This window comes from Garra rufa, chromosome 3 (genome assembly GCF_049309525.1).
Source record: "Garra rufa chromosome 3, GarRuf1.0, whole genome shotgun sequence".
NCBI lineage: Eukaryota > Metazoa > Chordata > Actinopteri > Cypriniformes > Cyprinidae > Garra > Garra rufa.
In genome coordinates, this window is record NC_133363.1 from 10,662,755 (window position 1) to 10,680,905 (window position 18,151).

At 34.5% G+C, this 18,151-nt stretch overlaps 1 protein-coding gene across 1 annotated transcript in view; it reads left to right on the forward strand.

The window, feature by feature from the left end:
- Nucleotides 1-18,151, forward strand: part of mmp15b (matrix metallopeptidase 15b) — a 45,976-nt gene that overhangs the window by 6,181 nt on the left and 21,644 nt on the right. The window contains exons 2-4 of the mRNA XM_073835680.1: nucleotides 7,626-7,774; nucleotides 9,803-9,925; nucleotides 10,028-10,335. Coding sequence (XP_073691781.1) covers nucleotides 7,626-7,774; nucleotides 9,803-9,925; nucleotides 10,028-10,335 — 580 coding nt within the window. The remainder of the gene's footprint in view (nucleotides 1-7,625; nucleotides 7,775-9,802; nucleotides 9,926-10,027; nucleotides 10,336-18,151) is intronic.

Genomic DNA, 18,151 nt, shown 5'->3' on the forward strand with positions numbered 1-18,151 from the left:
ATTTCATTAATAATACTATACTATAGAAAATAATACTATAACATAATATTTTTTACAGTTATTTTTCATCATCTGCCTTAATTCATTATGGCATTGCAGGATACCTGTGATGCTGTCGGATAGTGCACAATGTACTGATAAATTAAAAATATAATGATAACATTTTTAAAACTAAATTAACTGAATTTTGAGGTTACAGCTATTATTAAAATACTAAATTAAAATATAAGTAAGTAATTACAAATAAATAAAAAAACAATCATTTTAAATACTTAATACTCTTATTAATCGCAATAAGTGTTATTTTAGTATCTCTGAGATGCTATACAGTTTGGTAATATTTTGAATTATTTTACTGTTATATATATTTTTTGTATATATTTGACATTTTCTTTTAATATATATATTTTTAAATGTCTGTGTAGTTTTTATTTATTTTTATTTATTTATTTGTTTTTATTTCAACATTCCACATTTTTATTTATGTATTTTTAACTTAATTTACTAAAATGTAAGTAAATAATAACTTAAATTTCTCATTTTATTCCACTTTTATTTATTTTATTATTCCATATTTTTCATATTTATTTTAAAGTATCTACTGTAAAATGTTGTGGATTTAATTGATTAATGCTTTTAGTTTAGCATGCACAGTTAAATATTATCTAGTCACTGATATATATGTATATATATATGATAATAACCGATAATAAATTTATACAGTTCACAGAAATTATATAAACAAAAACTTTTATTGTGGATGCGATTAATCATTGCCCAGCACTAAAAATGTAATGATGTTACAGCTGATTAAAAAAATTCTGAATAAATTAAACTCTACATTAAAATATAAAAATATAATGAAAAATTATAAAAAACAACCATTTTAAATGCTTAAAATACTCTTATTAATCACAATCAGTGTTATTTTATTATCTATGAAATACTATATAGTTTTTGTCAATATTTTAAATGATTGTAATTTAATATTTTCCATTTTCTTTCTTTTTTTAATATTTTTGACATTTTCTTTTAGTATTTTTTAATGTGTAGTTTATTTACTTTTTAGTACACCAAGTTAAAATAAATTAAAATAAGATTAAAATGAGTTTTTAAATTATATTTCAGCATTTCTCATTTTAATTCATTTTAAAACGCAAGCAAATAACATATTTTTCATATTTTAATCCATATTTCTCATTTATTTCGAAGTATCTACTGTAAAGTGTTTTTTTAATGGATTTGATTAATATTTAACTAATGTTTAGTTTAGCATGCAGTTAAATATTCTATATTGACTGATATACATATATTGACTGATATACATCCAATATTAAACGATATGTAAAAAAAAAAAAAAAAATTAAAATGCTTTTTAACAAGAGCTACATCTACTAGTCGCTGCTGAATGCAGTCAGTTTTATTTTTCTAAAAAATCTCTATTAGTCATACTTCCACCTCCTTCCAGGAACTCCACACTTGGTTGTCTCTTTAATTTAGTTTGGCATTGCTGTTATCATTGATTAAGATTATTGATTTACACAGCTAGAAAATGAAACTGACAGCTGATTGATGTGTTTTGTCCTTTGACCTTGCTTTGAGTCTCATTACCCAATTGCCTGCCATTAAGGATATAGCCTAAATGCATTTTTAATATCTATTTATTGTATTTTCTGCAGTGACACAGCTCCCTGCGGCCCAGAGCTGAGAGAGAAGACCGCATGGAGTTTAAATGAAATTTGTCATTGCATTATTCCCCAGACCCGTTACCTGAGTTATCAGAGCCAGAATCATGTCTGAAAGGCCAACAAACCCAGTCTGCCTTAACGTATTTCACTCCTCCCCTCCTCCATCATGTTCTGTTTTCCTGTCTTCCTCTTAATCTTTTTCACTTAATCTGGTTCCCTCGCTCTCCCTTTCCTCTCACTTAATGACCAAAAAATGGCACGCACCCAAGGCCCAGGAATAATAGCGCTCTCTAGTCGTTAGATTCTTGGCTGACATTGTTCTGGACACACACACGCTCTCTCACACACACTAAACCCGAGTCTTTTGACGACGCGCTGTGAATCACAGGTTCCTGGAGGACGTGCTGTTGGCAGCAGCTCTCAAGGTCCCATTGAGCCAGCGCTGGCACGGTGGCCGATGGGAGAGAAGGATGGCTCTCCTTGCCTGAGTTCTTTGCAAAGCCTTACTCTGTATGCATGACATAAGATGTTGTAGATGCTGAAACACTTTAGGCTTTTAAGGGGGTCTTTGTTGTTCTCATCGATTTCGATGGTCTGCAACGAATATCTAGCAGAATGATTCCAGGTGCCCTTGACCTGAGGAAAGAACATATAAAGAATGCAAGCAAGAACGTTGTTGTCCTTTATGAGCCAGTAAGCAGAACACTAGGGTAATGTCTTTCTCTAGTGGGAGTACAGACACCCTCCCACCTCTCACCCTGCTAAAAGCCCTAGGGCTCTGAGTGACTGAAAGCAAGGCAGTCTTATCTGTGGGGGTAAGGTGTGTCCTGCCCTGCACAGCCCTTTAGCACTTCCCTCTCTCACAGCCCTATGGGAGACACAAAGAGATTGTGTTCAGGGAGAGTAAGAAAGCTGGCAATTGTTGGATTTGGTGTGGAAATGGAAATGTAATTTTATTCCATGTTACATGAACCTTTTCATATAAAGCTGGAATAAATTCAAAACTAGAGCCAAAATAGCTATCATTTTGTTGAGTGGTTACACAAAATGCTATTTTATCCTTGCTTCTAGAATGTTTACAGCTTCATGTGCCTGTAAACATTTAATTTTAACGTGGCTTCAAGCACTATGCATCAGTAAAGTTTCACTGCGACCACGTAAAGCCGGTAAATGAGGTGTTTACATGGAATAATGGCAATATGAATTTTCCTCATGGTATAAACCCAGAGTCTCCGCTGGTTACATCAGTAATAAAATGAGAATCTTCCATACAAAGCTATTGGTTGCATTTCGGGGACAATTAATTGTAAATTATACTACATTTAGGAAATGTTATAAATTAATAAACTATTCTGTGTGATGACATTCAATGTCTCTGACAGCGCCTGTAGTCCCATTTCTTTTTTTAAGAAACATAACAGTGAACATAACATAAAAATCAAGAGTGGGGTGTAACTAGTGTGTTTTTTGTCGTACAATAAAACGTGAAAGTATCTTGAGCTTGTGTTAACCACGGACCTTATTTAAGGGATTTAACCAAAATCCCATTTAAAAAAACCCATTGACTTTGGGACGATGGAACCGGTAGTGCTAAAATGCTAACTTACTTTTAGCCTACAAAGTGACGTCATAGTTCCCCGCTCTATTGTGTAGTGTCATTATGATTATTTAACTGCTTCCAATCAAGGCGGAGCATCCCCGACCTCAAATCGTAAATATCAAACATGTTTGTTCATGTCATACTCACAATAGCCAATGAGAGCAAGCAAGCGTCACTTATCATGTGTTGCGTGCTTCTATAGCTGAAACCTAGCAGCCACAAACGTGCCACGAAAGCAGAATACATCCCCCATATTCTCTTTTTCGCTGTGAAACAGAACGTGCACCAGGAGGGCAAGCTGACAACACAATAGTCTTCCGTTTGTTTTTCTTTAGTCACGTTTGATCTCACGAGTCTCAGGGAGATCTCATGTCAGTGTGAAATCGTTTCTACAATCAACAAGTGTGTGGTCTCATGGTCTGCTCGAATCGTCTAGTGTGCACGTTCAGAGGATTATTATGCAAAAAATTGCCTGAAACTGTCTTCATGTCTGTGGTCTCCCATGGTTTTAAAATCGTTAAAATTACAATACTAACATTTGTGGATGTCTCTTTTCTTGTTTAAACCTCTAAGACTATGTTCACACTTGGCATCTTTTTTTGACTAGAAAAAGTTGACAAGGGCGCTGGCAATCTGGCAGCATTGCAGCCAAGGCCTCTACAGTATGTATGTATGGTGCAGAAATGTTGAGAAAGAGGAAGCTGGAAGCTTTTTGGTGAAAAACTACTCTTAAATTTTTTTGGTGGACAGCAGCTGGTTTATAACTGTTAATAGCGATTCTTTTATCTGAGAAAAGGCCAAATGCCCATTATAAGCGACCCAAACTAGTGCACTTGCAGCGATGATTTTGTTTTAAGCACCATATGTGAACTGAGCTTCTTTGGCTATGTTCACACTGCAGGCAAATGTGGCCCAAATCCAAATATTTATTTATTTATTTTTGTTTGCTCACATGTAACCCAGATCTGTTTTCTCATAACAGTGTGAACTGTCCATCCAAGATGGACTCTGATCTTTTTTTTATTTATTCTGATTTGTGCCACCTCCATATGTGTTACAAAAGTCCGATTGCAATGCGACCACAGTCTGAGTGGTCATATTGGAATTCATGCAACTTTTGCGAACGCAGTTGCAGACCCGCTCTAGATCAACATTCGTCATGATTCTGCACTCAAAGGAGTTACTTCAAAGATTTTACATGGCCAATGTTATCAGAAGAATTAGAAAGGTAGTCATTGAAAGTACAGTGATGTGTCAGAACACTTAAGTATTAAAGTGAAAACACTACCCTGATAGCACACATACATCACAGAGATGTCTATTTGTTGTCTGCATTTACATCTGCAAGACGTGTTTGTTCATCTGCAATACATCTATTGGACATTTTCTATTAGATGTCAAATAGATGTTTATGATTTAGCATGTATCTAAAACTGACCTACTGTAGACATGTGTCAGACATTTGTACACAGCAGAGCAGATGCTTTCTAGATCAAGAAATCTTTAACAGAGCAAAACATGAGGGCTCGCATTATAGAAGCTTCTGTCACATCTTTCATTTTTCATATTGCCTGCGCATAATTTCACTGGCTTTTGCAGCAGATCACATTATAAATGAATGCATGATTGCTTACTTTATGTCCTCCGTGTTTGCTTCTCTGTATGAAGGTGTGCTGCACAAGTGTTGCCAAATGCACAGTTTTCTCACAGAACTGGGCTACTTTTTCACTTTTTACTTTCAATTCTGCTAGGCGGATTTTGTTGTGAAAATGTGGCAACCCTGTTTTTATATATATATATATATATATGTGTGTGTGTGTCTGTGTGTGTGTTGTTTTTTTTTTTTTTTGTTGTTGTTTTTTTTTTTGTGCGCTTGTGAGTGAGTTCAGAGCCAAGATTTGTTCACACTGGAAATCTGATATTGCCACATTTAAAACAAAAATGTGACCAGCTATACAAAAATTTGAGCACTAAGGCTCACAGTGTGAACGTAACCTTTGAAAACACTGGACCATGAACTGCTGGCGTATAAACAAACTCTGTGACTTTGCTATGAAAAGTCACTCTTAATGTATATTTATTTAATAAACTCACAGCCTTTGCAATTTTGATAGTCACACTAAGTCGTATTGCAATTTTGGTCCCCAGTCTATGGGATTATTTCACCCATTGTATCATTCAGCAGACAAGAACTGTTAGTCTGATGACTCAAAAGTAAAACATTTAAAACTGTAGCACAAGTGTAGCAGATCAAATTAAGTGCAAAAGTTTAATACTTGTGTTATGGCATTTGTTCTGAAACCTTAAGTACACAGAAATAGTTATGCATTTTGGGTTATAGTAACTTTCTGCTTCTACACAGTAGATAGCTGGTTTGGTGCGTTGGCATATTAGCCTTGCCCCGAACAGGGCCAGCTATTCAACTGTTTGACTGTTATTCAGCTCCCTTCACAACACAGAAAGGCACAAAGGCCTGTGTTTTCTGTGGCTGTGGAAAGTGGAGATTTGGACCAGGCAACTCTGTGACAGGACCCGGTTACAAAGTAGGAAGAGAAGGGGGCATTATAAAAGCAGTGACCCCCCTATGAGTCCAGTGGGACGAACACATTAGCCTTCTGCTAATTAATACCAGGTGAAAAACAGCAGTGAGCACAATTCTAAGCAATTGATTCTGTATTGCTTTTAGTGTTGCGTTTGTTCTCAGTTACGATTAGTTTATGTTTCAATGTTATGTTTCAGGTATTTCTATTTAGAAAAAAAAATAAAAAAAGATCTGGTTTTCTATATGGGAAGTTCTGTCTGGTCTTTGGACCAGGGTTATTATATTTAATAACTAAAACCTATTAAAATTATTTCAGCTATTTTCAACATTTCTCATTTTAAATTTATCTTATCTTAAAGTACAAAAATAGCTAAAATTAAAAACTATACAAAAATGACAACAGCAAAAAAAAAAAAAAAAAAAAAACTTGAGCTAAACTTAAAATAAAAACAGAAAAAATAATTAAAAAAATTAATAAAAACTGAAATGGTATCTTAGTGGTACAATAATAACACTGTGAAGGACAGCCTGTTTACTGTTGCCAAAGGGTGGGCTTAATAATGGGCCAGTTTAATTACATAATTTGTGGTAATTACCTGACTAATGATGACAAACAGTAGGTGTAACCACATTTAATGCAAATCAGACCATCATGTCCTGCTTTCATCCCCTTTAATGGACCCTCTGGCCTTTTTTTAATCGCCCACTGCATCCAACGTGAGAGCCAGATGGGATTGGAGCTGTGCCTCCATGCATGTCTCTCTGCCCTGAGGAAAGTCCCCCAGCATTGAGAGAAGAGTGGCTGATCTTTGCTTCTATAGCCTAATAAATTGGCCAGCCCAGCTGGTGCCGTCACCCCTCAATCTGTGATCACATCCTCCTCAAGTGTTCTCACACAGTCTGGGCCAGTATTAGATGTCGCATATAACAGGTGTGACGCTCTTTCAGTCTGTGACGATATCTTCTTTCTCCTTTATTCTCTTGGCAGTGACAGACTGATGTTTTTTGAATTGCTTTGGAATTAAAGAGGTCATGCAATTTTGTACGCCACTTTTTAGGTGCCTTAATTTAGTTTTTCATGACCTTTTCTTATCTCTCTTTCCTTTGAATGTTGCATTTGCTGGTTTTTAACCAGGTTTGCATTGCTAAAACTTTTGCAATATGTGACCCTGGATCACAAAACCAGTCTTAAGTAGCATGGGTATATTTGTAGCAATAGGCAAAAATACATTGTATGGGTCAAAATTATATATTTTTTCATTAATATACTAGGTAAAGATCATGTTCGATGAACATATTTTGCAACTTTCCTACGTAAATCTATCAAAACTGAATTTTTGATTGGTAATATGCATTGCTAAGAACTTCTTTCGAACAACTTTTAAAGGTAATTTTTCTCAATATTTAGTTTTTTTTTTTTTTTTTTTTGCACTCTCACATCCCAGATTTTCTAATATCTACCTATTTTAGGTATAAATGTATAAATCTCAACTTCAAAAAATTGACCCTTATGACTGGTTTTGTGGTCCTGGGTCACATTTATGTAAATGTATGATGTATACCTGAACACACATCCCAGTTTATTTGTGCAAAAGTCCACCGGATAATCCAAAACATGTCATTTTGTGTCTTTTCACTTTGTGGGTTGTAAAATATAAATCTAAATTATTTTGACAATTATTCATGACAATAACAATGAACATCCCTACTCCCAAAAAATCAAAGAAAATTCCATTTCTAATGAGATCACCCATTTAACTCCTTTTGTCTGTTTTTTTTTTTTTTTCTCTCTCAGTTATGGCTGCGGCAGTACGGCTACCTCCCGCAGGCCAGCAAGCAGATGTCCACCATGCGCTCAGCTCAAATCCTGTTGAACGCCATCAGCGACATGCAGCGCTTTTACGGGCTGGAGATTACTGGAGTGATGGACCCATTCACCATCGAGTAGGACACTCACTCCATCACATGATCTAATGTATAAGCTACACCGTTAGAGCTACTACCAATTCATCTTAAGCTCATCTTAATCAAACCATTTATTTTTCATGAAGCACATATCCTGTTATTACTTAACCTGTAACTGAACAGAAAAATGAAGGTCACCTCATAGAGAAGGAGAACCTTAAGGGATTGCAGGTTATTAAATGTCTATGGAACTATTGTGAAGTCATGCATCATCAATGTTAACAGTACCCCTTTTTTTCAGCTGGACATTAGTTTGATTATAGATTTCCATAGACAAGAGTTTACTAGTGATTCTGTTACACCAGTCTCATGATAACACACAATACTAACACATAACACACAATGTTGAAGTATTTTAGATTTTCATTACAGTGTCAGAGTAGCCTATTTAAAGGAATAGTTCACCCCGAAATGTAAATTTGCAGAAAATGTACTCACTCTCAAGCCATTCAAGATAAAGAGGAGTTCTTCATCTGATCAGATTGAGAGAAATTTAGCATTACATCACTTGCTCACCAGTGGATCCTCTAAAGTGAATGGGTGCCATCAGAACAGCTGATAAAAACATGACAGTAATCCATAAGTAATCGCCACGACTCCAGTTCATTAACTAATGCCTTGTAAATTGTGAAACTACTGTGATTACAATTAAAAAATTCTATCAAGATTTTAACTTCAAACCTGAAATGAGTCCTCTATCAATTATATTTGCTTTCTGTCATGAAGTAAATTCTGATTAAGGAGAGAAATGTGCACAGATCAAGCATAGCTTGCAAGCAAAAACAGCTCCAGACAAATATGTCAGTGGATTTTGATGTGAGAGGACCACAGAAGATGGACTTTTTCACTGGAGGAAATCTTCCTATGGATTATGGACTCCACAAGCAACAGTTTAAAGTTAAAATGCTTTAATGAGTTTGTTTAATTTAAACATGCAGCTTATCATTTCACAGCATATTCATTGATGAACTGGAGTTGTGGATTATTGTGATGTTTTTAATCAGCTGTTTGGACTCTTATGCTGATGGCACCCATTCACTACAGATGATCCAGTGGAGTGATGTAATGGTAAATTTCTTCAAATTTTATTTAAAACTTATTTACATCTTGGATGTCCTGAGGGTGAGTGAATTTATACATACATATTGACTATGATAATAGACAACATACAGTCAAACCAAAAATTAGATGCCAGATATATATATTTTTACTAGTGGGCACAGGACACTATCCCCCGGTTTCACAGACAAGGCTTAAGCCTAGTCCTAGACTAAAATGTAAGTCTGAGCTGTTTCAACTGAAATAAAATTGCACTGATTGATCTTAAAATACATCAGTGCCTTTGTTTTGTCCCAAGATGCACACCAGTAATGTTTCTTTCTAAGCATGTTTATAAAAATGACTTAAATGTCCTAATTGAACTATGGCCTAATCCTGGCTTAGTCTAAGCCCTGTCTGTGAAACTGGGCCTAAAGTTCATTTATATAAGTGAGGATAGCAAAAATTAAACTCTGACATATTATGGCCAAAAAATTTAAAGTGGACTACCAGTAAAATTGATAAACATTTGGGACCAAAAATTATTCAGACACTTTGACCTGACCATAAGTGTTTTTTTCTTTAATTGCTAATGCAACCTTTTTTGCACAACAGACTGAACAAAGTATTGATAGTATTAAAACTAAAAGTTGTCAGAATTTTTGGTTGATTGTAATCCATTTTTGTAATCCAAGTTTTCTGACATAATCAAGATGAATTTGTTCTGACACAGTTGACAGTTCTTGTCATATTTTAGTACTATTTTCTAAACTATAGCGAATAAACTGTGATAATGTGAGAAATGTTGAAGGTGTCTGAATAAATTTTGGATTGACTGTACCTCAAATGCACAGTGATGCATATAAAGGGACCTGCATTTGTTCAGCTTTCTTAACATGCCATTATTTTGTGCATGTCTAATAAGGTTCTTTTTCTATACTAAGCCCTCATCTGTTCCTTTCTTTTTAGGGCCATGAAGAGACCCCGCTGTGGTGTCCCAGACAAGTTTGGAGGTCAGATCAAGACCAATGTACGACGGAAACGTTACGCTCTCACTGGCCACAAGTGGGACAAGAGCCACATAACTTTCAGGTGTGTTTGAATCAGACTCTTCAGTGCATATTATCACTATTTCCAGTGATTTTTGAGTTTAATTGTAACACTGCTCTTCTTGTGTTTCTGCCATTGCTGCAGTATTCAAAACTATACGCCTAAGATCGGGGAGTACAACTCATATGAGGCCATCCGACGGGCCTTCAAAGTGTGGGAGAAAGTGACGCCACTGACGTTTGATGAGATCCCTTTCTTGGAGGTCAAATATGGCCGCCGGAAAGAGCCTGATATTATGATCTTCTTCGCATCTGGTTTTCATGGTGACAGTTCCCCGTTTGACGGAGAGGGGGGTTTCCTGGCACATGCTTACTTTCCTGGACCAGGGATGGGTGGAGATACTCACTTTGACTCTGACGAGCCTTGGACCATTGGGTCAGAAAACCTACAAGGTGAGTCAAAAGCACCTGAGTGTTTCATATTGCATAATGTTAGGACTGCCCTTAACTAAAGATTTAATAGTTGTTAATTTTAAGCATTAGTCAACTATTAGTCGCACATTAATTAATAAACCATATAAATCATAATAATTAACCTATAATTTTCTACATGGCGTAATAAGTGCTCAAGCGCATGCAAAAAAAGCTTGCCACAGCACACCGGCAGATATAATAATTATGAATATGTGTCAGGGAAAAACAGCAAGGAGACTGCATTAACGTTTAATATTTATATTGAAAAGCTAGTTCTTTGTTTTCAGCTTAAGAGATGTCAATGACACTGACTTTAATTGGTTCATGTAAAAGTAGACATTTCACTCTCTATAGATATCAAGCGTGCCGTAGGTGTCCTGAAAAGTGAAGCCAAAAGTTTTCGATCGCCCCCCGGTGGCTGGCTGCAGTATAGGTCATAAACCCCGCCCTCTCCATGTAATCTAATGGGACGTGAGCCAAACTAAATAATCGAATTACACTTCAAATAATTTTTTTCCAAAGATGATTTCCATCATGTGAGGTGGTTCCTATAATGCTGATTGATGTTCAGGTGTTCGTTTTTCTAATAAGTTCGCTTTTAAGTAGTTATTTGATTCTATAAAAACGGGGTGTGGTGTCATGATTGTGATCGTGCGATTGGGTCTGCGGGAGTTTGGGCGGGATTTTGACACCGCGGCTCCGCCTCACGACTCTACTGCGCAGACTCCGGCTCCAAACGAGTCTCTACTGCACATGCTCTGGCTCCAAATGACGCAATTTCCCCCAAGATGGTAGCGGCCATATTTAGATGTTTTGGCTTCACTTTTCTATATGGGAAAGAAGCGGAGACGCGTTGTCCATCTTTTTTTACAGTCTATGATAGATATATTTTTCATGTCTGTAAGGCAAGTATACACAAAGTTTCGAAGTTTTGCGCTTAAGTTCACAGAAACCGAGATGGCAGAAAGTGCATCCTGTTTGCTTTCATTGTTTTACAAAAGCGCAATGTTTCGTTGTTATTGTGAGTGCACAGCAGTGAGCGCATTATTGTTTAGCTTCCACACTCCGTGCAGACACTTAAATAACACACATTTTTCTAGGTTAACGTTAGATTAAGCAGCCATGTAAAGTTGCTGCTAAATACATCTTTCAAATGAAAAGCCATATTTGAGGTCGATAAATGATAGGTGAGCATTTGGATGTCCTGCCCGATGTACTATACTGTATTACCACTTAGACCAGCTCTTAACGATCTGTGTGACTTCACCATGGATTTTTTTTCTTCTTCGACTAAGCAACTAATACAATTTTGGTTGATCAAGCCTCTTCTCGTCTAGTCGACTATTAGGAGGCAGCCCTACATAACATCTAATATGCATATATGTAAAATTAGGTTCATACAGCCACTAAAAAAAAAAAAAAAAAAAAGTATCTTATGCTCACCAAGGCTGTTTTTATTTGATCAAAAATACAGTAAAACAGCAATATTGTGAAATATTAATACAATTTACAATTTAATTTATACCAGTGATGGCAAAGATGAATTTTCAGCAGCCATTACTCCAGTCTTAATTATCACATGATCCTTCTGAAATTATTCTAATATGCAGATTTAGTTCTTAGACATTTCTTGTTATTAGTACTGCTTAATGTTTTTAGAAAAAAAGCATGATTTCCAACATCTACAATTAAACCAAAATTTATTCAGATGCCTTTTACATTTCTTACATTATCACAGTTTGATGCAGAAAATTATTGATTCCACGGCAGAATTAATGTCACAATTAAAAGAACAGCAGCAATAACAAGAATCACGTTATTAATGAGTGTCATTCCATTTATGTAATTTTGGTTAAAAGGAATAAACATATTATTCCCAATTCCAAGTTGTCAATAATTAAATCACTTGTCAATCTAATCAAATAAAACACAATCAAATATAGTCTAATTAGTCAAATTAGAATTAAAATCAAAGTCGAATTAAAGATCTAGTCAAATTCAAAGCCAATAAAAAAATCCAATCAAATCAAATCTGAGAGAAGTAAGTCTAATATAAATATTAGAATGTCTAGGTGCACCCAGTATCAGAGTAAAAGATACAGAGTGGAGAGAAAGTAGAAGTAAGAAGTGTAAAGTCTGAGTGGGGTGCAAATTTAGCACTTTTTATACCCTAAAACCAGACCAAACAAGGAAGATGTCATTTCCTGTTCTAAAGTCCATAGCTTGCTTTTACAGTATGTCTAATTTTGATTAAGAACACATTATTCATGTCTCAACTCGTGACCAAATAAATATAACAGGTGTTATTAATTTGCATGTTTGCCCACCAACCCAACTCTAATCTTTAAAAAGGCACATTTACAAAGAAGTACTTCTTGTTCTGAGAACATCGGTCTGTGTGTCGGAGTTGATGACAGATATGAAAAAAAAGTACAAAAATAACATGGCTACATATTAGCTACAGCATACAGTCTCATGTCATGTCTCAAAAGGTCAGTCAGGGTAAAACTGTTAGGGCATTGAATACATATTCTCAAAAAGATTAATAGTTATATAAATATAATAATTCATAAGACATATTCATAATACAGTTAATAATGCATAATCTTAGATATGAATATGACAATTCTTGTTAATTCCATAAAGTTGACACATTACAGTTTATTCGCTATAGTTTAGAAAATGGTAATAAAATATAACAAGAACTCAAGAGTTAAATGGTGTCAGAACAAACATCTTGATAATGTCAGATAACTTTGATAGTAAGGTATGTAATGGATTACAATCAACCAAAAATTTATTCAACTGTCAATACTATGTTGACCAATTACCAAGCAATGCTTGATTTTGTTTAGTTTGTGGTGTATAAATAGTTGCATTGGCAATAATAAAAAAAAAACACTTAAGCAAAACATGGTCAGGTCAAAGTGTCTGAATAATTTTTGGTCCCAAATTTTAAACAGTTTTACTGGTAGTCCACCGTATGAAGAATTTTTGGGTATAATATGTCAGAGTTTACTTTATTTTGCTATCCTCCCTTACATAAATGAACTATAGTGTCCTGCACCCATTAGTAAAAAATATCAAAGATTTTATGTGGTGTCTGAGAGATATACAGTCAAAACAAAAATGATTCAGTTTCGTAGACCCTCATGAAACAACCATATTCACTTACTGATCCTAATGATTAAACCTGTGTCAACCTGAGTTATTCTGAGAAATCTATGGCAAACAAAAAGAAAAAGGTCACATTTGCAAGCCTACTTTTTTTGTGTTCACTCTGAATGCTTAATAGCTCATTTGTATTTGCTGCTGAGAGGTTTTCATGGTCCTGTGGAGGCGGGTGACATCATTTGAGACAGATGATTGATTATGTGAGCCAGTGAGCTGCATGTTGATGTATTTAGAGGGTCAGACATTCCTAGAGACTCTTTTGCACTTTACACTAGAGAACTGTGAACTATGTGCTAAACAATTAGGTACAGTGGGGTCCAAAGTCTGAAAACACATAGACCTAATGGGATTCTGAAAAAAAAAATTGAAAGACAGCCATTTGACCATTTGAACCTTTGTACAAACGATCAGAAGTTTAAAACCTGGGGATAAGATCTAACACGGCAGCCAGAATCCACCCTACTTTAAATGCTCAAGCATTCATGTCGGTTCAAACCCAGAAGACCTTTGTTCATCTTTGGAACACAAATTAAGATGTTTTTGATGAAATCCAAGAGCTCTCTGACCTTGCATAGACAGCAACGCAAGTGCCATGTTCAAGGCCCAGAAAGGTAGTTAGGACATTGTTAAAATAGTCAATGTGACATTAGTGGATCTGAACAAAAATAAACAAAAACAATGTCTTTATTCAGCAATTTATTCTCTTCTGTGTCAGTATTGTCATATGGACTATTTTAGCAATGTCCTCACTACCTTTCCGGCCCTTGAACATGTCAGTTGCCGTCTATGCAGGGTCAGAAAGCTCTCGGATTTCATCAAAAATCTTAACTTGTGTTCCAAAGATGAACAAAGGTCTTACGGGTTTGAAAACAACATGAGGGTGGAGTAACTAATGACAAAATGTTCATTTTTGGTTGAACTCTCCCTATGAGATGGAAAGTTGCTGTGTAAAAAATTATTTTCCTACTTATATTTTTTCTTGTTTCCAGTCAAAATATCTAAACATTAAATAAATTCTTAAATCAAGAAGGATGTTCAAAATCAAAGTCAGCTTTATTTTCAATTCTGCCACATGTACAGGACATACAGAGAATTGAAATTGCGTTACTCTCAGCCCCTTGCTGCATAACAGGTAGCATTAATTCTACAAAAGGTAGAATTTTTAAATTATGAATAAATACAATTATACATATATCAATCACTTATATTTAAAAAAATGAAAAAAATAGGGCACATGACAGAGAGTGCACACCAGACAGAGTAGTGCAAATAGAGCAAATTTTCTAGAGAAGTAAACATTATTTTCTTGTTTTCAGAAGAAACTAGTCAAAATGATGTGTTTTTGCATGAAACAAGCAAAATAATCTGCCAATGGGGTAAGAAAAATAATCTTGTTTTCTGTTTGAAATGAGTTTTTTTTTTTTCTTACCCCATTGGCAGATTATTTTTCTTGTTCTAAGCAAAAACTCGTTTAATTTTTACTATTTTTTTCTGAAAACAGAAAAATATTTTTTACTTGTTTAGAAAATCCTTCTTCATTTAAGATTTTATAGATAATTTGGCTGGAAACGACAAATAATCCAAATAAGAATTTATTTGCAGTGATAATACAGCTCTCAATTTTTGAAGTAACTTGGAAAGGACTCTTTGTCTGTAAAAGGGTTAAAGGTTAATCATAGACTGTCTAGTTTTTCAAACGATTCATTGAATCATTACATCATGACACTTTTGATTAATTGCTGACACGCTGACTGCAGCGTTCACTAAGGAAGCACATAAAACAACTTCAGAAGGAATCTCCAGGATTTTCCAGAGCTTATTTCCATAGGTTTGTAACGTCTGGCTACAGGATCGTCATTGTTAGCAGCAGTTGAAGTCTCGGTCACAATGACACAGCTGTGAGGAGAGATGTCTCCTATTGCCCTGAAGTTGCATCTTTTAACAGTCACGGCTCTCACACAAGAGCAGCTTTGAATGACGAGTGCGTTTGTCTGTGAAAGCCGTCATTGATTGTCTGAAAGCATTAGGACAGCAAGTTCAGTACTTCTCTTATCTGCACAGTTATTAGCTCTAATGATGTTTCGTCTCTGAACAAGCAACATTACTGTCTGATGACTTCATACGGCCTGCATGGATGGTTTGGATTGTCCACACTAGATAATAATGGATACCGTCAGTACTAAAAGGAAGCAGTCAGTCACCCCCCCCCCCCTCCCCCGAAATCAAGATTTAAGAATTGCATCGAGCCATTTACACCCGCAGGGTCACAGATCATTGTGACAGCTGGAGAATGGAGATGGAACGTGATTAAAATCAGTCACTGACTGAGTGCACTGTCACTGGGAGCGTTTCAATAAATCTCTGTAGTGTGCAGATAATTGCAAATGTTCTGCACTGATCCACAAACTGCTTTCATATGAATATGTATTGGATGCGCACTTGCAGTATTTTTTTTTTATGTACTGCAGATAATGTAATATTAATGAAGGCCACTTACAGTAAGTGTACACTTTAACAACTTTAGAATTACAAAAGTGCACTTTTCAACTTTCTTAGAGAGTTTTATGTTAAGGTACTCTATTACTGTATTGTAAAGTATTACAACTGCTTAGTCAACAAAAAGTGTACACTTTATAATTTTAACTGTAGTACATTTAATATTACATTTAGTTAATATATTATGAATGTACTCAATTGCAACTTTATCATTACAAATGTGTAATTACAAATATTAGTACATTTTGGCAGTACATTTTTACCATATTGACAATAGAAGAAACGAGAAAAGTTTGGGATCAGTTATATATATATATATATATATATATATATATATATATATATATTTTTTTTTTTTTTTTTTTTAAAGGAATTTCTTATGCTCATCGAGACTGTGATTAATTGATCAAAAATCCAGAAAAAAACAGTAATACTGTAAAATATTATTTTAATGTATAATGACTGTTTTCTATGTGAATATACTTGAAAATGTAATTTAACTCCAGTCTTCAGTGTTACAGTGATCTTTCAGAAATCATTCTAATATGCTGATTTATTATCAATGTTGGAAACAGTTATTGTTCAATATTTTGTTGCAACCTGTGGTACTCTTTTAACAATATAAACTACCATTTAAAATGGTGTGGTCAGTAATTTTTTTTTTTTTTTTTTTTTTTTTTTTAAGAAATACTTGTATTCCCCAAGGATGTGTTAAATTGATAAACGATGATATCAAAGACTTCTTAGAAAAGATTTTTATTTTAAATAAATGCTGTTCTTTTTAGCTTTTGATTAATCAAAAAAATCCTAAAAAAAGAATCACAGGTTTAAAAAAAATATTATGCAGCACAACTGTTTCCAACACTGATAATAAAAGTAATAAATCAGCATATTAGAATGATTTCTGAAAGAAAGATCATGTGACACTGAAGACTGGAGTAATGATGCTGAAAATTCAGATTTGCATCACAGGAATAATTAGAAAATAGAATATTATTTTAAACTTTAATAATATTTCACAATATTGCAGTTTTTTTTTTGTATTTGTGGTCAAGAAAATACAGCCTTGATGAGCATAGGAGAGCTCTTTAAATATATAATATATATTAATTTAATATATTTAAAATTTTACATTTAAAAAAATGCAATAAAAAATAAATTTAATCACAATTAACATTTATCTTTTTAGTTTGTCTTTTTTTAGTCTCTAGTATGTCTTATATATTTTTTTAAATTCATTTCAGTATTTTGGTACAGTTAAACAATGAAAATGATAAATGTTGCAAACACTAGCTAATTTTATTTCTTAAATTTGTTGTTGTTTATTTATTTTTTTAATGCAATAATTATTATTTTTTTTTGGTTGGTTGGTTGTAGTTTCAGTTTTAGTTAACTATAATAAACCATGCTAAAAAGTAATTATTTTTCACAAGGGTAAGATCACAAACAAAGTACAAATTGAGGCTGTTTTCACCCTTTTGGTGTGGGCCACAGTCAGTTTGATGTTAAAGTTTAGTCTGGTTCTTCTAAAACTGGTTTTGAGGAACTTGTGTGCACTAGATAATAAATGTTTCTGGTATGGTTCAAAGTTGATATGAAAGAAGTCCAGCCTAAATTGAACCAATACTGATGAACAATTTGCCTGTTATAGTGTAAGAATGCATTTTTCAGTGTTGCCTTTGGGGAACATAATGGGGGAGACGGATCTGTGGAAATCAAAAAGTCCGAGCTGAGTGTACAAACAGAATTAAAGTCAAAATGAAGCATCATCTGCAAACTAAAATGAGCATTTTACTTACTCACTGAGGAAAAAATGGTAGGGCAAGACTTGACTGGATTGTTAGAAGTGTTTCATACTACCAGACAAGATCAATGCTAGAGTTTGCAGTCAATTTTGGGACTATTTCCCTTCATGAAACACCTGCAACCCTCATAGGTTGAAACCTAAGCAGCTTTAGTGACGTCAGCCAAAAAGGAAAGACATTTCAGTCTCATTTTGATTATAGATCACAAAGACAAACATTTTTCTTTGAAATAGCATGCACAGATGAACTGTTTAGATCAGGGATATGTATTACGATAATAAAGAGAGCCCATTTACTTTAAAGTGCACATCATCTCAGCA